Here is a 24,681-nt window from a genome sequence, read left to right as displayed (position 1 = left end):
CGTCCTCGAAAATCCCGGGAAAAGGAGGTCCCAAGCGGTCACTCGTTTTCTTGATTTCTCTAGAGAAACGAAAAACAAAGTGTCCGCTTGGGACCTCCTTTTCCCGGGATTTTCGAGGACGCGTATTCCCCCAAGGCCACGCCCCCAAAGACACGGCATCCCCTCCAGCGGGGATACCGCATCTCCGGGGACGTGTCCCTGGGGGAACTTGCGTCCCCGAAGACCAGTCCCGAGGACATGTCCCTCGGGATATGGCATCCCCTCCAGCGGGGATACCGAATCCCCGGAGACAAGTCCTCGGGGACTGGGTCCCCTGGGACCCAGGGGGCGGTGGGAGGCCGCGCAGTCCCAGGGGACGGGTCCCTGGACTCCCCCTGATGAACAGGGGAAGTCCAGGGGGTCATAACTGCGGCGACAGCATCTCAGAGTACCTGAAATATACGAAAAGTGCATTAATAATGACGTAATATAAGAATATGTTATTACCAATATGATATTGTATGTAGATATATTAGTTAAATGTTATATCATATCATCTGTTAATATATTACTGCCAATGTGACGAATTAATATATTACATTGCATATATTTTTATAATGTACTCTAACTTATATCATACTGATATTTATGTCATACCTGTAAACGAATTGTGCGATGCCATGTAATGCCTGCCCTTCGTGGTTGGAAGTTGAATAAGTACTGCGATGAACTAGGCACCGTGATGACTGATTGAAAGTCTGAAAAAATTTCATAAGAAATAAAGTAAAATTGTAAACCTGAACCTAAGATTTATGAATAAATTTGTTGACGATATAACGACGAAGATTATTTCTAAACCTTTGATAAATTCCCAAATCCTATGGATAGACGAATTATAGTGTTTGAACGCCAGGACCACTATCCCGCACTTGAGAACATCATGATGGAATAAATACTAATACGAGAGTTTATTAACGTGTGATGATTTATACCTAATTGTTCGAAATTTCAACGACAAAGAATATTCTTAGTATAAAGTTACGACGCCAACCTTCTCTTTTCTGCATACGAGTGAATTTGTACACCAGATCCAGATTCCCGAGATGCAAAATATGAATAATCTTTTTCACCTCAAAGAAACAGTAAGCCTCTAGCCTTAGGATTTTCTCAGAATTTGAGACAAAATTCAATAATTTTTTTTATGGAGTTTTCTATGCTATTCCTATGTATTTTGATCTCAGCAATCCAAATTTGAAAGTTAAAATGATCTATCTTCAAAATTGACCGAGTTATCGCCAGTTTATCGGTCCAAAATGTGAAAAATCGAGGATATCTCGATGGGATTTATTCCTAACTCAATTTAATCGACGTATTCGTATTCCTTGTGCAAAAATACACAAGAAAAGTCACCTGCAATTGATTTCAGAAATACTTCACATTTTGACCCAAAAAAACGGTAAGCCTATAGCCTTAGGATTTTCTCAGAATTTGAGACAAAATTCAATAATTTTTTTTATGGAGTTTTCTATGCTATTCCTATGTATTTTGATCTCAGCAATCCAAATTTGAAAGTTAAAATGATCTATCTTCAAAATTGACCGAGTTATCGCCAGTTTATCGGTCCAAAATGTGAAAACTCGAGGATATCTCGATGGGATTTATTCCTAACTCAATTTAATCGACGTATTCGTATTCCTTGTACAAAAATACACAAGAAAAGTCACCTGCAATTGATTTCAGAAATACTTCACATTTTTACCCAAAAAAACGGTAAGCCTATAGCCTTAGGATTTTCTCAAAATCTGAGACAAAATTCAATAATTTTTTTTATGGAGTTTTCTATGCTATTCCTATGTATTTTGATCTCAGCAATCCAAATTTGGAAGTTAAAATGATCCATCTATCGAATTAACCGAGTTAAAGAAATCGAGAATGTGAACAATCAAGAATATCTCGATGGGATTTATTTCCATATTGATATTCGTATGCCTCGAGCACAAATCCATAGGAAAATTGTCATGCAAATTGATTCTACAGAAAACTTCATTTTTGGCCTAATTTAGGGCAAAAAACCGTCTTCTTTGTCAATTAATTCCTATGTAGAGTATTAATATATAGTTTGAGCCCCGGAATCCGAATCTACAAGCGGAATTGATCAACCTGATGTGAATCAATCAAAGCAGCGAAAAAATTCATCTTACCTCGTACAAGTGCTTCAGCTGAACCGGCTGAACTGCGACTGATTGCGATCCGGCGCGGCTAACTCGAGCACTGACTAGTCGCGAGTGCACTCTAGCGCCGTTGGCTGTAGTTGGGTTGTTCCGTTCACAAGGCCGACCAGCGGTTAACATCATCAGTGTTGTGATGGTATTAACATCAGGCAACAATCAGGCGTTGACTGAAGATTGTTAACTCATCAGCTGAATTGGTTGCTCATCAGGTTAACATAGCCTCGAATTGTCGGTGGTCTGTGTGGTGAAAATCTCGGAAACCGATTATGTCCTAGCATCGTGAAGCAATAAAGCAAAGCACCCACGGAGCACGTGCCCAGGGATTATTTTTGATACCTTACCTCATCGCTTTCTGATGCAATTCAAATTATATTTCTAGGCATACCTCAATAAATGCAATTTGCATTTCAGTATTAGCCAGTGTGGCATTGTCTGGGTAATAGATTTGTAAGTAATCATACTTATTAGCACTGATAATAGACTTGTAGCATATATTGATGTGTCAGCATTCGTTACATGTCAATCTTTAATTATTCTAAAGATACCTCGACAATTTTCCTTGAACAAAACCTTTATCTTTTCTTCATCCATAGGATAACAATGTCACGACCATGGACCTCAGATTTCTGTGGCATTGTTCGTGGGGCTCAAACTGTGGTTACGGCAATATTAAAAATTCAAGAAAGTAATATTAAGCAAGCAGTTACTCATTCCAGTCTAAAAAGCTTAGCTGAAGATGGATGCAAGATGGTCAAAAAGGAATTAACCAACACAAATCTAAGTAAGGTTCCCGTAAGTTGCCAACCAAATAGTTTCAAATTATTGCAAATGTTGAATTCCAGTGACAATACTAGACCTAATTGGAATGTCTGGGGTGCATGTGTTTTGCCTAGACATCCCTAGGTCCAAGTCAGTAAAGTATGTTGATACTCAGCTGACTACTTTGTCTTTCAAAACTTATGAAATAATCTCATAGCTTCAATCTCTAATTAATTTCCAACTGCTGTGGTATCAGATCAAGTCATTAATATTGTCACATGCATTGAATGTATAGGGTGATGTAACCACAGGCATAAAAGAGACCATGGAACGTGCCGCAATGCTAGGTACAGGGATAGCTAAATATGTAACGTTTGAAACTAGTGGAGGCCCAGGTTTCAGCGATGCTCCCAGGCCATGGAATGATAATAACAGAGTCCCCAGTTATGCACAAACGGTCTCAAAAGAAGATTATAATAAAGGTGACGCAGGCAGTCAGGGTTCAGTCACTCATACAACATACCATCAATCCAAAACAGAAACAGAAGTTAGAGCAATACCGAAAAAATTCACGAGTGTTAAGGAAAAAATTGAAAATATTACTATGTTGGATAACAATATTCCAAAAATAGAATTGTCGAACAAGGATAAAAAACTACTCAAAAAACTCGAGTTCGAGCATGAGGAAAAAATACGCAAACAGAATTTGGAGACGAATGTTTCGGATGATACAGCTGTCCACAGGATGAATTCAGTAAACGAGAAGGACAAGCCGATATCGCCTTCTGTACCCTCTGTAAGGCCGAGGCAAACTGTGAGTCCAAGTTGTTTCACAAAAAAAATTATTTTTAATTATAAATTAATTTCGTCATCTTGGAAAATTCTTTACATCTAAATATGGGGCTTTTTATCAAAGCTTTCAGAGAATGCACGGCAGCGTAAGGTCCCATCGACAAGATTGCAGCGTGTTGTCAGCTTTGGAACTCTGGGCTTAGGGTTAGGGATTGGAACAATGGCTGAGTACACACGACGGACATTAGGACTCCGTGAACAAAGTGTCTCACAATCTTTGGATAGTATGTTTCTTACAAAAGCCAATGCAGAAAGAATTGTTTCTACATTATGCAAAGTCAGAGGTATTGAGAAATAACGTTACATCTCTCAGCAATATCGACTACTTTACCTAAGACAACGAATGTCATACCATATCACCATTTTCAGGTGCTGGATTGAAAATTGGTCAGATTTTAAGTATCCAAGATAATAGCGTAATCAGTCCAGAATTACAGAAAGCGTTTGAACGAGTTCGTCAAAGTGCTGACTTTATGCCAACATGGCAAGTTGAAGTGAGTCGTCTGTGAAATATATTGTTTATAAACATGATAAACCTTGACTCACAAGTTTCCTGGTCAAAATAAATATAAAATATATGTTTTAGAGAGTATTGAGCTCCGAACTAGGGTCCGATTGGAAGAGCAAACTATCAAGCTTTGAAAGCAAACCTTTTGCCGCTGCTTCTATAGGTACTGCAGTCATAATTACTAGTCTAGTATCTTATTTTAAGCTAACAATAGACATGTTGCAGGTCAAGTACATCTCGCTACATTGTTAGACGGAACTGCTGTAGCCATGAAAATCCAATACCCAGGTGTAGCTGAAGGCATTCAAAGCGATATTGACAATTTAGTTAGTGTACTCAAGGTAAATCAAAAGATATTTGTAATTTTGTGTACATTTGGACGTGACTCATTGCAGGAATGTTTGATTCCTTTCAGATATGGAACATATTTCCTGAAGGAATGTTCATCGATAATGTAGTAGATGTAGCAAAGCGAGAGTTAGCCTGGGAAGTGGATTACGTCAGAGAAGCCGAGTGCACCAGAAAGTACAAAAGTCTAATATTACCATATAAGGATTACTATGTCCCTAGAGTGATAGGTGAGACTGTCAGCAAGTTCTAATATCATTTTTCAATTGCCAACTGTTCCTTCTTATATCATAACTGGTATCCAATTGAATTTGTTTTATAGACGAGTTCAGCACCCAACAAATTTTCACAACAGAACTGATCGATGGCATACCTGTCGACAAATGTGCAGACATGGACATGGAGACTAGAGAACATATTTGTAAGATGGTGATGCGCCTTTGCCTGCTTGAATTATTTGTCTTTCGTTACATGCAGACTGACCCAAACTGGGCCAATTTCTTCTACAATACCGAGTCCAGACAAGTATGCAATGCCTACTCAAAGTACCAAACTTCATTTAATTGGGTCAAGTAAACGAAATATGTTGGAAAATTACAATTCAATGCTCATACTGTTTCAGCTAGTGTTATTGGACTTTGGTGCTTGCAGAGCATATGACAAATCATTCATGGATAAATACATTGAAATAATCAAAGGTGCAAGTGAAGGTGATCGCGCCAAGGTCTTGCACTTGTCACGTGAAATGGGATTCCTAACTGGATATGAATCCAAGGTATACCCAGTATCAACAATAATTCTATTTATTTTATTACCTGTTGAGTCTGCGAATATTTATATTTAATTCATACGTGATTCTCAGGTCATGGACGATGCTCATGTAGACGCTGTGATGATTTTGGGTCAAGTTTTTGATAGAGACCATGAATACTTTGATTTTGGCGGGCAAGATGTCACAAAAAGGTACTTCTTGAAGATCACAAGTTATAAAATAAGTGCCATCAATCAGCTCTCAAAAATATCTCTACGGCTCTACATCGCTTCAATTTTTTCAGAATCCAAGCACTGGTTCCTACAATTCTGAACCACAGGTTGTGCCCACCACCTGAAGAGATATACAGCCTACATCGAAAATTATCTGGGGTGTTTTTGCTTTGCGCAAAATTAAATGTGAAAATCAACTGTCGTGACATGTTTCATGAGGTTTACAACAATTATCAATTTGACAAGTGATTTGTATCTTTAGCGACGAAAGTTTGGCAAACTGTATCAAAAAATGAAAAATTTGACTACACTTACTCATTCACCCAGATAATAAAATTACATAAGTAGTTCCGTCTCGTAATCGTACCTTTTATTTATATTCCCTGTTGACTAATAATCACACACTTCGCATACGTTTAGAATCCATTTTTGCCACTAATGAAAAAAATTATTATCAGAAGAGCTGGGAACAGTCCGAACCAGCCAGACCTATCTGACAAACAAGAAACCTAAAAAAAAATTCACTTGATGAATACACAGGTACGTACATACATCTTCTCAGCGTGTGGCTATATTTATTATACTAATCTAAGTATATATGTACAGATATGTTGTAAAAATAGAGACAGACGATAATAAAATATGGCCTTAGTTCTGGATCAAATTATTAAAATTTCATAAGTATGAATTCACGTAGTACGGAGCTGCCCTAATCATTAAAAATTCTACTAACCACCAAAATGGCTATTGATAAATATACAATTTTATCCTAATCCTAATATAAATTAATCATTCACGGTATTAAAATTATGAATATTTACAATTCACTAGATCTGTGTGATGCATTCGACGAATAGAGTAATATACCTGTATAGTACGATTCATAACAACGCGCGAGCGCCTTACGATCGTTGTCTATCATTCATAACTTTAGTGAAATTACGAGGAGCAATGAAAAAGCACCATTTCATAGCCAACGTCAACACAGGACCCACGCACGCGTGCACACAAAATCGAATACTGCTTGTGTTCCACATCAAACCAAATGACACTTTGTGGTTTTCTCGTGAAATCTTTAGAGTACGCGTCGTACAACGTTCACACTACATGCACTATAGTTCATTACGTACACACAATCAACCATTCCCACACATTTAACAACAATAACAACTTCATATTGTTTAGAATGATTTCATAATGGTCAAGAGACCGGAAGTTATGAAGTCATCATTTTCACATCGTGACAATATCACCCATTTCCCGATTTTCTACACTAGTATTGCTCAAAAGTTTTCTGACACTCTGATGTCGTCTGTTGTCGTAGCCATGATGTCCATTCTCAACAGGCTCTCCATGTGCCCATCCTACATCCATATTTTTCGCAATAAACCCATTGCAGTTTACTTTTACACAGTAAATAGCGGTGAAAATACCAAATATAACTCCTGCAAGTACATCCCACCAGTGATGCCTGTTGTCCATTATTCTAGTCAACGAACAAACGAATCCCCAACATACAATTAGACATTGCAACCAGGGCTTGAGTAGCATGGACGTGGTTCTCTGGGGAAGACGATTTTTGATGTACCACTATAAAAAAAACAAAATGAAAGGTGAAGAATGTTCGATGGTTCCAACAGGTTGTTTGGTTTCATTGTATAAATAAATGTATAATTATGCTAAACTCACAATTAAATAGACAGAGGTGAACACTGACAGAGCCGAATGTCCTGAGGGAAAAGATTTGCTGGCATCCATGATAAACCAAAAGGGTTGCTCTGTGTTTCTGCACGTGTAAGAGGCAATATACCTGTAAATTTTCCAATTTATTAGATTGTCTTTGCTGCAACTTAAGACAAATAGTCTAGAATAATTCTTTGAATGAGCAGGGAATTGACTTACGTGTCAGTGCAATTGTCCAACTCATATGGGTTACAGGTGTCGAAGAAGTGAGGTCTAGGAGCACCAATCAAAATTTTGGCAAAATCACAGAAACATGTGACTGCAACAATACCTATGGTATAATGACCATACCAGGCCCATATTTGTTTTCCTCTACTTCCTGCACATCCTGGCTGTAGGCTTCCATAACTGTCAGATTTATGATATGTCCACTCAGTTGTCCACATCTGATAAACGAGATTCATAAAATTATCTATTTGAATAAGTGCATTCCTTACAGCATTACTGATCCTTATAATGTTGTATTGAAGGATGTTGTTGACAGTTCTTATTCTGACATGTAACTGAAAAACTCACAACACGCAATGACTACATAAGAACTCACCACAATCAATGGCAAGACAACACTTCCCCCCAAAAGAATTGGCATAGATATTGTGTCTCCAGTGAATTTGAAGGATAATCGTGGATCATTGCAGTAGAAGCCAATCTGTTGATGAGGCAAAATTCCGAGTTCTATCACACCAAGGAAAACAACCACTGTAACAGAAGCAAAAAAAAACATGGTAAAAATCGACATTCGAATATAGCGATACGAAATATTTTCCCGCTGCTTTTTTAAGAGCCATTTCGAACGCAGGAAGTTCGAGACATCGGATTTAAATTCAAAATCTCATATTCTCGTTTCGTTGAATAGTATTGCTGTAGCAACTGATTAAAAGTTCTCGGTGCTTACGCGTGAACAAACCAATTACCACTTACTCGCGCTACATCGATGACGTCTTCGTATATTTTCGAAGAGAAACTTGCGCATCAAACGATCACCTAGTTGTTTGACATAATTATTATCGGGATCCTTGACTTTGTTCTTGCTCTTCCCACTCATTATTCGTCACCGAGAATTCTACCAACTAAGAATGCTAGATAAAGACACGTGGAGTATGATATCGATGGACTAATAATCTTTGGATTTCCAACTATCATCTGCGATCGTCTGTATCACAAAAGACAAAGCCGAACCACGCTGCGTGCATTACGTCCAAGTTATCCGTTACCACTGGCTTCCTGTATCCGTGGTTGCTAGTTAATATACATACATACGTACGTACGTACGTACGTACGTGTCACGGGGATGAGTAAGATTACTTTTAACGACTCATCGCATGCGCAGAACATCATCTCGCATCTGTTCACAGTTTCGATTATTCGCAACGAGTCGCAACGGCGGTAGTTTTTGAACAAGAGATGACTGAAATCTTCAGTTAACGACGAACACGAAGACGAACAGAGAAATGCACAACACTATGAACATTGAGTGTGCAGGAAACCACGAAAAAATGAAGGCCCAGGTGCTGAGAATATGGGAGACCGGAGATCAGGGATCCGGTGCAAGCTGCGAAATGCGAAGAACGGTCAAGTTCGCGAATTTTTTCCAAAAAAATCTCATACTGAAATGCGATATTTTCGATATTACCTTTGTTCTATGAACGGGGTGTACGCGTCAGGTGCAATCGGGTCGACTGCAGCACAAGGTGCAAGTTTGATGGATATGTTATTCCTTCAGCTTATGGGTATGGGTGAATGAAATGATACGCTGCGCTGGCCACAGCTCCGATCATTGAATTACGTGGACCGATTTTTTGCGGTCGTCCGACTATCCGTCAATCCCTTATTTTTTTACACGCGACCACAGGGACGTGTTCCGCGACCAGGTTGGAGCCATCTGAGAATAAGAATACAGTCGTTTTTGTGGTTTCGGTAGCCGCAGGAACAGTAGAACGATAGGAATATACCTACAGATGCAGATGCAGTCGTGATAAGCACAACCCGAGATAGTCGCGCACCCGATGCGTTCTTGATTTTACCAGGCGTCACATCTAATTGCATTGCGCTGCACTCGTCAAATATTTCCGCGGTATGTTCATTCATTCGCTAATTCTCAATCAGAAGCGCCGGTGTAAACCGCAGGCAAATCAAAATAATGGCATCGTTGAAAATCAACCGCGTAAGTTCCGGCTTAATGGACGGCTGTTATACGTTATTAATGAAGTAAATAACAAGAGTTGAAAAACCGAAGCGAGGTTTATAATCGGGGGCAACCGCACAATTAGATTTAGCGGATGTCGGTCATTAATAAATTCGCTGTTGGTGCGCGACTTATTAACTCTCGTTATTATTCTCCGGCGTTTCACGCGTATACGCCGTTACGAGACCGCCGCTGACTAGCAACGTGCATGTAGGGGACGTTCCCTGCATGTCGGAATTAACTCAGTGCCCACCATAATAAAACATTTTAATATTATCCCTATACATCCCAGAGATTGATACATACGGTATACGATCGTATCTTCGCGAACCATGCACGTCGGCCATCGATACCCGAACATGAGACTCGTGAAAAATAAAACGTTTTTTTTACGAGGGCAAAATTTGGAACATTAAACGGCGACCACGAGTAATTAACTACTCCATCCGAATATAGTGGAGTCGTATGGATTCGGCTGACTTATGGATATCGTATGGGTATATACCCATAATATGCGGTGCCGAGTCACCGTACTTGAAACGTGTGTTGCATGCAATTTAAGGGACGGGCGGCGTCTCTTCGGCGTCTCGAGTATTGCTGTCCCTTTCAAGTAGTGCAAGCTGTAAACGAGTCCGCCTACATCCACACATACAGCTGTATGTGTGGCGTGTGGGTGTACAAACACATTGTCGCCACGTGGCCCTAGGCTGAATCATGCCAGTCAACGCTTTAATTACACATTGGCACTCCAAGGTGTAACCTGATAAAGTAAGTCTCCCTGCACCCTTGCGGCACGTTGGTACGTAGTATACAAACTGGTTCTTAAATTTACGAAGGGCGCGCAGCCTCCCTAGCTCTCCTTCGTATCGCTAATTGCTGCAGGGAGGCGAGGCACCGATCGTTAGACAAGAGAGACCAATCGGAAGAATCTGCGGTGAAAAATACTATCCGCACAGAGAACCGGAACTACAGATTATAAGTACAGCTGCATTCGTCGCGCGTTGAGTCGCGGGGGGGCGAGCCATGATTGAGTTACGCCTTTTCACGGGGTCAATTCAATGAAGAGCAGTACGATAGCATACGAGGTCGCCGGGACCATATACTTGAAACGGCTAATCAAAGGAGTCAAGGGAGAAAAATTCTTGCAAGCTGTCAGCAGTTTAGATCTGGCCTTGCAAGAAGTTACCTCGCATGGTATGAAACGGATTCTATAAATCAAACTGAACTGCCTAACGATCGACTTTTAATCTTCGATGGATTTAGAATTCGCGGAGGTGCAATTTCAAGAACCAAATCACGATCAATTCATCCACTCGAGTGCCGTCTATAATAACTCTCTCGAATTTGCTTCTCTCTGAACCTTAGACGGAATTCGTCGAGCAAAAGAGTTTGCGAGGTGGGTGGATCAGAGAAATGCTGAATGAATCATTCGCGGAGTGGATAATACCTACATTATAGTGGTGCGCTGCTATCACCGAATTGGAAATCTCGAAGATGAGAGGGCCCGCCGCTATACGTTACGGAGTTCAAAGACCCGGTGGTGTGCGAGGCGAAGAGAACAGAACTATGTGACTCCGTTCCCTGAGGGGTGCACGTAAATAAATTGTAATCATCCACGTGCTTCAGAATCTCAACCAGAGCTGGAGCACTCAGGGGCAGAAGGAAGTACGGGATCTGGCAAATGTTATAATAGGACTCAAAGTGGGGAACTCTTAAAACGTATCTCGAGAGAAGAGCCGACCCGTAAAGCAATTGCACACGATCGAATTATTCGCACGTGCGAGATAATAATTTGTTTTGCAGGGTATGAAAAGCGAATTGGATTCGTTTCACTGTACAACTGAAAACTCTACGGAATTATTCACAATCTCCTGGAACCCCCATCACACCCCCCTCGAGTACTTTTCGTAATTCATTCCTCCAAATTTCCGCTTGACCTGAACCGGGGCGTCATGATCTCAGATATAATTAGGCGAAAGGCCGAGAACTGCTTGAGACCAGATGTAAAGAATGCCGAGGCGCTACGCTGCGTTGCACTGCCACGGAGACAATGAAGCTCGTATAAATTATATGACTACGACAGTAAAAGCCCCGCCAATCGGACGCCTCGCGATAGCTTCGACTATAGGCGTGCGTTGACTGTGTACGTGGGCACCGATTCGTAAGATAGGAGATGCGTAGGTACATCATCTCGTATCAAAGCCGACTTTGTGTGCGACCTATTGGCCTACCTGCAGATACAACGTGGGTATATACCAGTCTATCGGTTCACCTGCAGCCGAGGCCGTAGAAAATTCTACGCAAAGTCTGTCGGGCAGCTTTGAAACACGCACTTCCGGCAAACTATAATGACGTCGTAAAAGTTTTAACCACTATCCGAAACATACCTAAACCTCACCAGTCGCATTCCCCAAGACCGAGCGATTTCATACTTTTACGATACGATTGTTCGTCGCACGTTGAACCACCAGGTGAGAATTTGATTCTACGGATTTCTTGGAGTATTTACTATCCTTGATGCACTGGTATAGCTGCCGGGTTCGTTTCGAAAAGCCACCCAGGTTTTGAGGTCGGGTTATTCGAAAGGCAATCGCCTGCGCGGAAGAATTCCCGAGGATGGCCGGACGATGACCTTGCATCTGTAATCCCATATCTTAACCCCGAGATTGAATCGTGTGATTACAGAGATGGTGTAACTCGACTTAGCTAGCCACATCCCGAAATCCATATAGCCTCATTTCCATCGAATTTCTTCAGACCGGTCAACTTAGGTATCCCCATTAGTAGGATATACCGTACGCTGCAGAATCGTATAACGATGATTATTCTCCAGACTCTGCCTGCGATACTCACTCTCCCGCACACCACGCGCCTATATTACATCGAGTCCTGTGATCGCCTCGTACTTTCTGCCCCGCCCTCATCTTCCACTTTAACGCATTGCTCATTCCGAGGTGCGGCCCCATCATACATTTACTTATACGTATGCTTTATACCTATGCCCTCAGATCCATAATCATCGTGGTTAAGCTCGTGTCCGGATGGGATCTGATAACTGATACGTTGGAATAGAAAACAGCGTTGATACGTGCCGGGCATTGATTTCCTACAATTGATCGACTTCCACCGCTGGGAGTAAAATGTGGAACACGCATCGCAGTCACAGACCTTATACAATACGATTCATGTGCCTTCGCGTATCAGCCGTTGTTAAGGGGCAAATTTCGAAAAGTGATGTAAGAAAAACAATAAAAGGGATACTACTCAATGTAGCAAGTGTGAGGAAAAGGTTTCGTTACGAGCTGAAAAGGAACTCCAAAAACTGGTTTTTCCACAATGCAACTGTAGCGCGTCTCTACACTGAAATCTTTTTTTTCAGAGTTCAACTAGAATGGATACCTGCGTAGCCTGTCGGAGTGCAGTGTGTTTATGGCTCAGAATTATTCAAACATTGAAGAAGCTCACTTGTATAGCGCCAGCATAAAACCAGGTTGTGGCAAAGATTACTTTAGGTGGGGCTGAAGGATCGATTGTAATTTATGTCCTCTCGCATGTAGAAACGAACTTCGATCCCCACACGCCGATATACTCTGAAAAACTGTCCGTCCGATGCGAAGACATTCTCGACACTTGGACTATGGCAAGAAATATCACGGCGCACGTGCGATTCATTAATTATAAAAACCATCGGTAAGCGAGGACCTGATGCAAGCGGTCGTTTCGTCGGAATATTTTCTATATTCCACCGTCGCATTTCCTTTCCACTAATACTTGGTATATAGTAAGTAATATAGATAACGGCGTGATCCTATATGGCAAAGGTCTCTCCTTGACGAGGGAACTCCTAACAGAAATCACTCAGGAAAAATAAACGTCGGACAATTGATTGGAACTGTCGCGTTTTTCAGTCTGGACGGTGTAGATAAGTTGAACAACTCCATTCACAGATAAGAATAGCCGTTTCATTTACGACGCAGTCAAGTTTCTTGGTGACGAAAACGCTAGTCAGACATATTATGGACCCTGTTTCCATTTCAATGTAAATTCAGGCGGTCTAGTCCGCAATGGTTGGATATCCAAGCTTTTGATACTCGAACCAAAAACCTTAAGGCTCGTCGTTGGGAGTCAAAAAGGTAGAAAACGGAACGAACGAGGGTAAAAGAAGTCTCGTAACATATCTCTGCAGCCTTGTTTCCACCGATATATCTAGGAATAATACTCACGGTTCATTGTTATATATCGTAGGTAAACGCGATTGAACATTGCCAAGGACATCTCGATAATTAATCATTGTTATCACTGGAGAGAGTGTAAAATGCGATATCATAAAACGAACATGGAGGAAGCGCACTATATCTTTTTTCCACTTATGAACGGATATGAGCAATCTACCTAGATTAGCAAAAAAAGGCAATCAGAAAGCATCGACTTTTCGAAAAAGTCCTGTCAAACGTTATTACCCCTTCACAGGTTGCAAAACCGGTGTATTTGTCAGCTGTGAGAAAAAAAGAAAAAACCCTGTGTACGAGACATCGCATGATTCTTGGACCATTAGATATCTCGAGCGACGTCCCGCCAAGTAAAATTATTGTTTATTGGTTCAAAAGCGTCTGTCAACACGAACTTCCTCTGGACAGATATTATCATATTTATGATTCTCGAGACTTTGTGGGCACCCTGTCTAACGTGGAACACTAGGCGAGGTGTATGAGGAGGAGTCTCAACCAATGCAGAGTTTACGTCGAGCACCCGCTTATCCAATGACAACGATATATGCACCCTACTCCGTACGTGTGTTATATAGATACGGGGAACCCAACATACCCTCCATAACGGGAAGTCGCGTAGTCAGGGATACTGTAAGGGCTGGAAACAGAGCCTCCTTCGCCTGCTCTATTTTCATTACCTACCCTCACTACCACTCGACTACTATACGAATGTCTCCCACGCAATTTCTCTAGTTCTTCGAATCGTAGGTATTTCATCGAACGATTACGCATCGATCGCCACCGCCGCAGGTATGAGGAAGAATTACCTAGTCATTCCTTCGAATTTCCTTCGAAGTCAGATCCCCAATACTACAGTCTCCTGACTTTGATGAATGTAAGGAGCGCATTCATATTATGGTAGCAATATTACACCGCGTTCCCGGCTCGGAGAGTTTTTTGTTCCAATTGGTTTCGTCTTGAGAAGTGCAGTGTATAGGAAAAAGGGACACACCCCTCTGTGTGATGAATCTTTTCGAGCGCAAGCGTACTCCAAAGATATTCGAGACCGAAAACACAGCTGGGGTAGGCCAAAGCTACCGTGTTTCGTTTGTAGTACTTCTGGCTGTACTATTGCAAAATATTTTTCCAGCAATTTTTGCCACACCATTGAACTATTCCAGTCAGCCGAGAATTAGCAAAACTTCGCACTGAACAGACGTATGACATTTGGTAATCGACATGAAGTTTAAGAATTTGTTTCCTACACAGCTTTGGTATCGGGCAAACCTACGCATACGGGGAGAGTGTGTAACGTCGATAGTTGAAACCCTAGACGCCCTGCGGTACAGGAGATGGATGAGAGCGAAACGCGATGATGAATAGCGGCAGCTGGAAGACAAAACCACAAAAGGCAATACGGGCATAAGGAGCGCGTATAGAGACAAAAGGAGGGAAAGAAAAACTACGCCGTTTTTCAAGCGTCCTTGTTTTCGCGCCGTCCCTGTAGATATTCATACCTATAGAATTATGTATCTATGGTAGCAGAGGAATCGAAATTTCAGAAAATGTCGCTTTGTGCGACTGAAATAATCGATAGACTCCACGTAAAAATGTACCTGCGTACGGATTTTATCGCCGGAATGTGAAATACATATGTGTGTTACAAAGTATGTACACTTATTGAAATCCGACCGCAGATTGGGACCCTGTTCGGCAACTGTAAGTAGTCGCAGTAGCATTGGGCGGACCGGCTTGTGTCAATATCTCGCATCCTCGTGTGCATTCCGTTATCCCATAAGCTCGAATGAGAGGACATATCGCCATATAAGGCATTTTGGCTGTTTCATGATATTCAATTACGCATATTTAATTTGGTTGATCGTTAAATTAATGTAAAAGGAAAACAAAAACAAATTCAAGTGTTATCTCTCGGCGATAACATAATCATAAATCATAGCAGTCAGGCAACTAGTGTACGTACACTTGTGACTACGTATGTTGACACTGATTACCGCATGTGTAAATATAATGGTAGACGAAACATAAAATTTGGCACGTCTGTGAAATTTTTCATCACGACGATTTATGAATAATTACAGATATTTTGAAGTTAGCCCGAATAACCGAGGGGATTTTGAGTTTACGAAATTCCGATGCGCATTTAGCAATTGACGAGGCGGTGTGATAGGCTCGTCTTACATAGAATAGATCAACACAAGTGGTGAGCAAATATCACCCAAGCGAATAAATCCACGGTAGTAAAAGCTCAGATTTATTATATGGGCGGTGACGTCTGTCTACTTACGTATGCTTGAAATCAGCGAATTCACCGTCTGGTAAGTTCAGGCTGCGACGTATGTGCAGGCGACTTATTAGGGTGCGAAAAGTTACGCGTGGGCAACACGTTATTAGTTCACTGAGACCGAAGGAAAGAAAAAAACTTCTACCTACACCAAGCTACGTTCCCGTTGATCTGATTTTGCCTCATTTCCATTTTTTGCCATACCCGAACCAAACATCAACACCGCCGTTTATTATACCAAAGTTCGATCTTTTAATTTATCAATCAACCGAGCCGCAATCTAATTTGTCCCATATTGGTGTATGTATTATGTGATTCTACAATCTAATCTCGGCGTTGAAATTATTTACGACACTCTACAAAGAATTGATTATGAAGGCCAGCCCACCCAAAAAGTTATTCCAGATGTACGAAGGCCCGCTCGTAAATTGATACTGTTATAATAGACGTATTTACATATCCATAACTCAGATACCTAATACCGAAAAAAGCAGAAACACGCGACAGAACATTAAATCGCGCAAAACTTCTGCCAAACAGCCGACCCTCGTTCATCATTTAATATAGATGCGTAGATCGAACTAGATTGGCTCTGGTCAGCTCGAACAATTATATACATGTGAGTGAACGCAGAGGTATAGTTACTGACTCTGGTCGGTGTCAAGATACGGTGAGAAATCGGATTTACTTCACGAAATATCATTTCCAAATACACTTTTTGTGGTGAATAATTGTGGAACGCACAAAAACGCAAGCTGAATGGGATTCTGATCTCGAATGCAAATCGCATCTCTCCCTTACCACTACCCTCCGTCAGAACGATCTACCCGCGTTCGTCCTAATGGGCTTTCGGATGACAACGTGCACCGCCACGCATCCATTTCCGAATAATCTAGAACGCGTGACATTGCTAATAAATGACAAATGTAACGTCACGTGCGAGGGCTGCAACGAAAACCTATGTCATCCGTTCACGTTGTAGTTAGGAAGCGGTGATGCTGTTGCTCGGATGCGTTACACTACTGCGTGCAACAGACGAGTGCACGCGCAAATATGTGGCAGGGCATCAGAGGCAGTATAGAGACAGTTGGTTCTTCGCGCCGCATTGCGTACAGACGCATCGCCTTCCTCTGCTAGTGTCACCCAGTCGTTACGTAATCAGGAAATAACCGCGCGAGGGACCGACTAATTGACGAGAACACGAAGGGTTCAAAACACGATGGCAACGATGCAGGGCAGCGAGTAACACCTATGCGTATCAAGCTCGAAACACATGAGAAAATCGACTCTGACGATACATCGAAATTCAATGCTAATTGGATGCTAATTCGCAAATAGGGCACTTAATTAGCGCGACTAATCAGTACCTAATTTATGTTGTAAAGGTCGCTTTTTCCAAGCGGTAGCTTTTAGCTTGATAGGCATGTCGATAACGGTGACCCGATAGACACACGCGCGATTCAGTTGATCGAGGTGAGAAGTGCGCAAAGATTCGCCAGATCGAAAATTTATTGTAAGTACTGTTTGTTATATAAATTTTATTGATTTACTGACCCGATAGACCAATCGTACCGTCGACGAGGAAACGCCAGTGCCACAGACTTCGGCATGCGTTCATGATCTTTTCACGGGCGTCCTGGGACCCCGCACTCGCTCCCGAAGGATCCACGGTGCTGCCGACCCCCGCACCCTCCAGTCTATTATCGGCGCACTGGATCGTCAATATTTCTGTTGATTTCTGTGGATCAGAAAAAGGTATAAATCATTCGGGCTAAGGGATATCGATAATAACGACGGGGAATTGAGATTCGTTGAGAGATATTAATTCAAGTACGAGTATAGGCCACCAATCTGTCCCTGCTAATGAGGTATCTGCGTATTTTATGTTCCGAAAACCGGTATTTTTTTAGTATAATCAATATCGTGTATCTAACGACAAGACCGTAAGCGCCAAAACTGCGATTTTAATGACACAAGGTAGTATATTTTACATTTCCTACGTCACACGCTATAGAAATAAATAAAGCAGAAACACAAATCGAAATTAGCAAATCAAAATCGTGGAGACGAGGGTCGTATATTCGTTGTTACGATCGTATGTCGCCAGACAAGAGATTCGTCAATAGATCGTTACGCAAGAAGATTTATGCGAAGATGAAGAATTGAATCGATGAGCGGCGTTTCAAGTTCCATCGACTCATATCGCCGCGCGAACGAAGAAAATGGATAAAAATCGGTCTATCGTACAATCTAACAATAAGTAATTACATAGCATTCCAAATTTTATCCAATTAATCTGAACTTGCCTATATCAAGATATCGCAACTCCTTGAAAATAAATTCCGCAGTAGGTGTAACAACTCGCACGATTTGACGATCTTGAACGTTTTACTTGCATTTATGGCTGGCCAGAGAGTCAGTTCGAAAATAGTGCAGACCGATCTTTGAACATGAGCTGTTATATTTTTCAACTCGTCGAGACCGTTGGCTAACCGCCCCTTGCGTTCATGGAGAGTTGCCCGTTTCTCCCCCGTTTATAAAACGCGTACCCGAACTATAAGCAAGTGCCGCAGAGGCGTTCGCCTGTGTCTGGGTCCAGCTAATCAAACGGATATTGGATAAATTAAAAATTCACTCCAGGACTAACCGGCTCTGCGTATACACAATAAAGGCGAACAAAAGACCAGTGGAAATCTGACGGCTATCGTGTGCCGATAATTTCAAATACCTACTGCTTTGGGGGAGCACACGTCGTCGAGCTCCTCCCTCGATACCCGCAGAATTGTTAACCACCTGTACCGGATTGCACTCGCCGATGCACCGAGCACATGGACATATTCACTCGAGGGATAATCGTCCTCCGGGAAGCAGCGCGGTTCGTTGACGTACACGTCGCACCGCACCGACCAGCTTAGGCAAGCGCTTAACTGCTACTAAAGACTAAAGTACCAACCGGTGGTGTCCTATCGTTGCCCTCCCTATACGTTAAGCTCGGCTTAACTACCCCCACCATGACGACGCTGCTGCACCAAACCCACGACGCGGGACGACGACACCGTCATTGGCATCAACTACCAGGGCCTTACGAACAAGTAAAATAAGTACACCCACCGCTTAGGATCAAACTTACGTATAACGCGACACCCTAAAGCACGAATATTCTGCGCAGAACGTGTTGGAATATAAAATGCCCGAAGACGTACGTGGGGTGGGGAACTAACAACCGATTGCAATTTTGGTTTCATTTTCATTTTTTACATCGGTTGAGAAAATTTTACAGCCGCAAAGCGAACCTCCGCTCAAAGCTGATGATGCAGCGGGACTCGACGTCCTCTGTACAACGGACTCCGCCACCCCTATATTTTAATTGCAATTTATGATCGAGGACGGAGGGACACGGATAGCCAGCTTCCCTCAACGGTAAAGGGTCAAACGAATCACGCTCGCGTTGACACATCCCAACCAAAATCGTTCGATTCATACTGATTTTTGATTGTCCAACGCGACGCAACGCGTAATCCGTGAGCAAAAGGTGATTTGAAATTTTGACGTTGTCATGTCTTTGCGTAAACGTGCGCCGATGGAAAATATAAAGATATATCATGCGTAGATTACATGAGCGAGTCGTGGACTTAAGAGCTTGAAATACTATTCAATTGAATACAATCTCCCACCGCGGTATGAAAATCTGTTACTCCGTAAGTTAAATAACTCGCACATGTGCGACTTTGGTACGAGGCGCCTGAACCGAGGCAACTTTTTTAGCCACGTTATTCGGATTGCCTGTCGCACGCGACTGCAATGGTTCTCATGTCTCTGGTCTTCACAGAGTTCTCATCCGTTATTTTCCTTTTTTTACGCCTCAAAATCCCATGGCTTTTACATCCACCGGATTAACCATCGGAGCGCATTGAACACTGATTGCGTCCTGAACTATCGAGTATTTAAAAAAATTTAATCTCTGGTACCTCTCATATCCTCCCATATGGTCTAGTGGCTAGGATACCTGGCTTTCACCCAGGAGGCTCGGGTTCGATTCCCGGTATGGGAAATTTTTTACGTTGGCTCCAAAAATCTACCGTTTTTGATAGATTTCCAAGTATAGAGCTTGAAACTATCGCGAGGTTCGCGAGGTGGACCGTGAATCATGAGGCCTTCGAGCATGCTTCTTGAAATCCTATTCACCCATCAAGCATACTAGAAATGTTCTGTTCCATAAGGGTTTCGGAATACAGCTAAAACTGTCGCGTGACAATTATTTTTGCACGCTATCAACGACCGAGTCCGCGGATATCCTTTTTAAATGAATAACAGACGATTTATATGGGTATATCCATAGGCAGGTATTTGTATGTACATTTGCCGATCTATTCTCCTCTTTGTTGGAATACAAACAAAACAGACCTTCCAACCAGAGCAGCTGTACCAGAAAATTTGAATCGCGCGTACGGCTATGAAAAACATATCTACAAGTTATAATTATGAATAAGTAGACTAATGACGGCATTATTCAATGGCAATCAATTGCTTCCGGGTCGATGAAACGCGAATATAATCAAAGAACGTGGTGTAGCAGCTGCCCCGAACATGTGCTCGGTAACGCGGCAGTGCTGTCATATGACTGTGGGCAATATAATAAGCAGAATTCCAGGTGAGTAAGTTCGTTGTCGCGCTACTCGCGATGACTCATTCTCCGTTACACAGGTATGCCTACACACAGGCGATTCTATTTACCTTTCGGAGTGTAAATCTTTATATAATGTATAAGTACGGAGTACACGCGTCCCGATAACGCTGATCAAATCGCAGCTGCACCATCTATGTGGCGCCTGTTACTATTGTCGAGTTTTACCGCGGGATCCAATAAGCCGGGACGGTTCACTTACGCACAGGTATGATACGCTACTCGCTAAGACGTCCAAATGAGACCCGCAATTATAGGTACCTAATCTTTCGAGCTTTAATACCCATACTTGGTTGAGTGAGTTCATGAAATTATAGATAAGGTATAGAATGCCATATTTATGACTACAGCTGCCTCATGAGTCACAACTCGTAGGAAATTCCTCAGTTCTTAATTATCGTATGCAACACAGAACCAAATATATTTTTCATCCTGACCAACAATTTTCCGGAATATAAATACTGCAACGTCCACCGCGCAACTGTGCGAACTTCCTCCGCGGAGGAACAACATTCCGTTGATTATGAACGTGTAACAACAAACGCTTGGGTAGACTCGGAGGCCTTGAAAAAAATATGGAGATTTCTTGGCCCGTCCTTGGCATTTAGTGGATCAGGTTTTCTCAAAACACGATGCGGCGATAGTTTGCGGAGAGCAGGCGAATTCGCTAGACGAGCGAGACAGACAACGGGTACAAACTGATCGTAGCTCAAAGTAAGAGAGATGTACACAGTAAATTATTTTTGATCAAAAATGCACCTGCCGAGATAAGTCGTTAAGATTCATAATTGACGGAGGGATGATTCCCCCCTGGAACGAGCCAAATTATACTCACATACATCGTCGATACGTTGCGGCGCACTATATCACTATCAAGCACATACTGTCGAACGATACGATCATCCTGTTGCTTATGTGACAACTGATGATACGAAATGTTACATGTGAGCATAATGCGAGCACATCCGTCTTGGTAACCACCGATGCGTAAGTCGAGCATTGGGGAAAAATAAAAGATTCCATGTTACGACCCATATACGTGTGTCGTGCACACATTTGTGTGAAATATGAATCGATTAGGTTTAACATGTTACGCGCTGCAATTGGAAATCCCGATTTCCAGCGATAATAAGTGACCAATAATGAATGTCGACGAACTAAAGGACGACCGACAACGGAATGAGTAGGCATACCGCAGATGGATCAATCCCAGGTGCAGGATTTGGCTTCACCCGCTAATAGAGATTAGAAGACGTAGGTGATACTTGGTTAGATCGAGTTTCGAAGCCTCGAATAATCGTGTCTCAAAAACAAACCGTATAGGTATACCGCGACGCCGAGTTCGTCGAAGAATAGCACTCAAATTCCAGCGAACGCATGTATGTAAACATCTCCCGTTCTTACGAGAGAATTCGAAGCTTATTTCTTCAATTCTTTTTCTTAACAAATTGTCTAGTGTGGCGAAACTCACATTGGTGGGTAGATAATTCGGCTGACTGCAGCTGCGTTCCTTCGAGTAACAAGTTTCGTCGAGATCATCCTGACACGCCGGATTTCGTATGCCGCCATCGAGTTCCATGGTGACCGCGATGCTCGGAGCGGCGCCTACCTGCTGCATATATTCAAATATTTCAGCACAGCACTTTTTCCTTGTAGAATAATTTCGTGTAAATGTTTGATTATTGACTCGACGCAACGTAAAGAATATTGAAAAATAAACGAGTTTCTCCTAGGCGCGCACGTGCTTCTCTAGCGTATCTGACCCCGCGTACCACCTCTAGTCGCCACCAACTATGGTCGTACTAATAGGTGTACACACGGATTTGTGCATGTGGGATGACAAACATAAGAGCAGGTGCACAATCATCGACATTTTCATATTTGCAGACGCTACTCAGAATGCACATCAAATACCGATATGTATATACTCTACTGCATATCTTGCAACTCCACCACATTCACACGTATCTCTACTTGTATTATAATTATACGTACTATATTTAGGTGTATATTATATCTATCACGGTGTTCATCCGTATAATATTTTGTATGAATGTAACAATTACTTGTGGTGCTGTGTGGATGTCTGTGTGATGATATACACAATCACTGAATCATCGTACACTGGTAGCTATAGATGGGTATAGCTACGTGTAGTCACCAGGCATTGTCAGTTACTAAATGAACGGAAGTAAATTCATGTTCTCTGTATAGGACGTGCGAACACTGAGGCTCCTCATAATATGCTTTCACGTGCTACTATTGCCTTTGAAACTTCACAATCCACGAAAACTATGTCAGAATTATGCAATGATAATATTTGTGACAGAAATTCCATCATATATTGTTTAATTCTCGTGCAGAGTTTGAGGATTGTTTCGCGCGTATAGTATGATGATATGTATGTATAAGAGTGTGTACAAGTACAGGTATACTCACGCATTGAACCATCATCGACATCGTCCTACAACCAGTCAGAGCATTCCCAATGGTCCCGGCGTTTACCGATGTCTAGTGAATCCGCGGGAGTTGAACGAACACAGGTGGTACTTGACGTAGAAAATTCCACTGTTGCACAGCAAAAACGAATCGGAGATTTTCTCGGGTCTTATTGTTAAGTACGAGTTAGCATAGGTAACATGCGACTTAAAACTAACCGAAACATTCTCCTCCGCACCTCCGGCAGACTCGATACTCGGCGGAACGATCAGGTTGTACTGCTGTAGTAATGTGACGAGAGCAGCGCGGGGGCTGACCGGCGCAGCGGCCCACCAGGTTGTACGATCTCGACAGCTCCGATTGCTGTCTCCGTCTGCGTCCCTGTCCCCGGTCCTCGATCCCACTCACTCTCTTCATCCAAGTTCGGATGTGTAGATAGTAGACGAATCCGCGGTGGACTATTGCATCGAAGACACACTGGACATGTCATGATCGGTTCACACATGCCTCTCTTTCGTTGCGTTATTACACTGAAATCAAACACTGGTAACAAGTTCAATGTTGTCACTTGGCGGTAAAATAGCCCGTGTTGAAGTTTTCAAATGAGCGGTCGAAAACTGAGACATTTCATCGTGTCCATATCCACACGAAAGAGATCACATCTCTGTGACAAAATCGTGATACTTACCCTACGGTGAGAATTCGAATTCGAATTACCTTAACATCATACGTAACTATCAAGGAAGAGTCCGTACACGTAACCTACTCACCCGTTGCTGACGCAGATTGGTAGTTATTTCGGCTAACTGGTTGATTCATTTCTTCGATTCGCTTATACAACGTATAATTTAGTCTTATTCGCTCACTTTTTCATTTAATGTGATTCTCTGGCTCGTAGGTCTTTCAGTTACAAATCCTCAATCAACGGTAGATCTGCATGAGGCAGTGTGGTAGAAAACGAGAGCGTTACTAGAGTGATCGCAATTTGTTTTTTTAACAGCCATATTTGAAATGGATGTCAATTTGTCATGGCATATTTTTTTTTGGTATAAAAACGAGATATTCAAATTATCGACCTACAATACAACGTATAAAGTTAGAACCAAAGCGGTAAACTACTTTCATGAAAATTCAAACGTGAAAGTTGTTGTGAAAGTAGAAAAAATCCTTTCGAGTACATGATCAGCAAAGTTTTTGTTCTTCAGATGCACTCGATAGAATCTTATGCTACAGAAAAGAAATCAAAAATTCATGAATTTCTGAAATAGTAGAGTAGTAAAAAGAACTTAGCTCCTTAAAATTCGGCCTCTTATATGGTAGAAAATCCCCTCCTCTGGTCACTGCATATTAGCTAGTTTTCGCCGACACTGCCTCATCTCCTATTTGTGCAGTGTGCTGCCATCTTACGTAGAATAATGACATAATTAACTATATTTGTTTAAACCAGCGCTCAACAATT

General features: G+C 42.0%; 2 protein-coding genes and 1 non-coding gene across 8 annotated transcripts; 2 read left to right on the top strand and 1 right to left on the bottom strand.

Moving 5' to 3' along the window:
• The first annotated feature begins 2,445 nt into the window (after positions 1-2,445).
• LOC105692763 (atypical kinase COQ8B, mitochondrial) lies at positions 2,446-6,022 on the top strand. 2 transcript variants are annotated; one of them, XM_012412194.4, is made up of 12 exons: positions 2,446-2,657; positions 2,804-3,002; positions 3,265-3,783; positions 3,886-4,105; positions 4,191-4,315; positions 4,408-4,492; positions 4,555-4,670; positions 4,745-4,907; positions 5,000-5,202; positions 5,300-5,452; positions 5,540-5,640; positions 5,733-6,022. In XM_012412194.4, the coding sequence occupies exons 2-12, from the start codon at positions 2,811-2,813 to the stop codon at positions 5,908-5,910; spliced, it is 2,055 nt and encodes a 684-aa protein (XP_012267617.2). In that variant the 5' UTR covers positions 2,446-2,657; positions 2,804-2,810; the 3' UTR covers positions 5,911-6,022. The 2 variants fall into 2 exon arrangements, with proteins under 2 accessions (XP_012267617.2, XP_012267619.2); XM_012412196.2 differs by lacking the exon at positions 2,446-2,657 and having other exon boundaries at positions 2,850-2,991.
• A 184-nt stretch (positions 6,023-6,206) lies between these two features.
• On the bottom strand, positions 6,207-24,461 carry LOC105692634 (phospholipid phosphatase 3-like). 5 transcript variants are annotated; one of them, XM_048653940.1, is made up of 8 exons: positions 23,441-24,461; positions 23,223-23,351; positions 22,255-22,392; positions 17,654-17,837; positions 7,949-8,103; positions 7,564-7,790; positions 7,351-7,471; positions 6,207-7,251 (listed from the first exon to the last, which is right to left on the bottom strand). In XM_048653940.1, the coding sequence occupies exons 2-8, from the start codon at positions 23,241-23,243 to the stop codon at positions 6,895-6,897; spliced, it is 1,203 nt and encodes a 400-aa protein (XP_048509897.1). In that variant the 5' UTR covers positions 23,244-23,351; positions 23,441-24,461; the 3' UTR covers positions 6,207-6,894. The 5 variants fall into 5 exon arrangements, with proteins under 5 accessions (XP_048509897.1, XP_012267377.2, XP_020711803.2 ...); XM_012411954.4 differs by having other exon boundaries at positions 22,255-22,395; positions 23,441-24,459; XM_020856144.3 differs by having other exon boundaries at positions 22,255-22,395; positions 23,223-24,460.
• On the top strand, positions 20,079-20,150 carry Trnae-uuc. The gene has a single exon. It is a non-coding gene; the product is annotated as a tRNA-Glu (tRNA).
• Positions 24,462-24,681: the final 220 nt, after the last annotated feature.

This window comes from Athalia rosae, chromosome 4, assembly GCF_917208135.1.
Source record: "Athalia rosae chromosome 4, iyAthRosa1.1, whole genome shotgun sequence".
In the NCBI taxonomy this organism is placed as follows: Eukaryota; Metazoa; Arthropoda; class Insecta; order Hymenoptera; family Athaliidae; genus Athalia; species Athalia rosae.
Note: the sequence above shows the minus strand (reverse complement) of the source record. Positions and strands in the feature narration are given on the sequence as shown.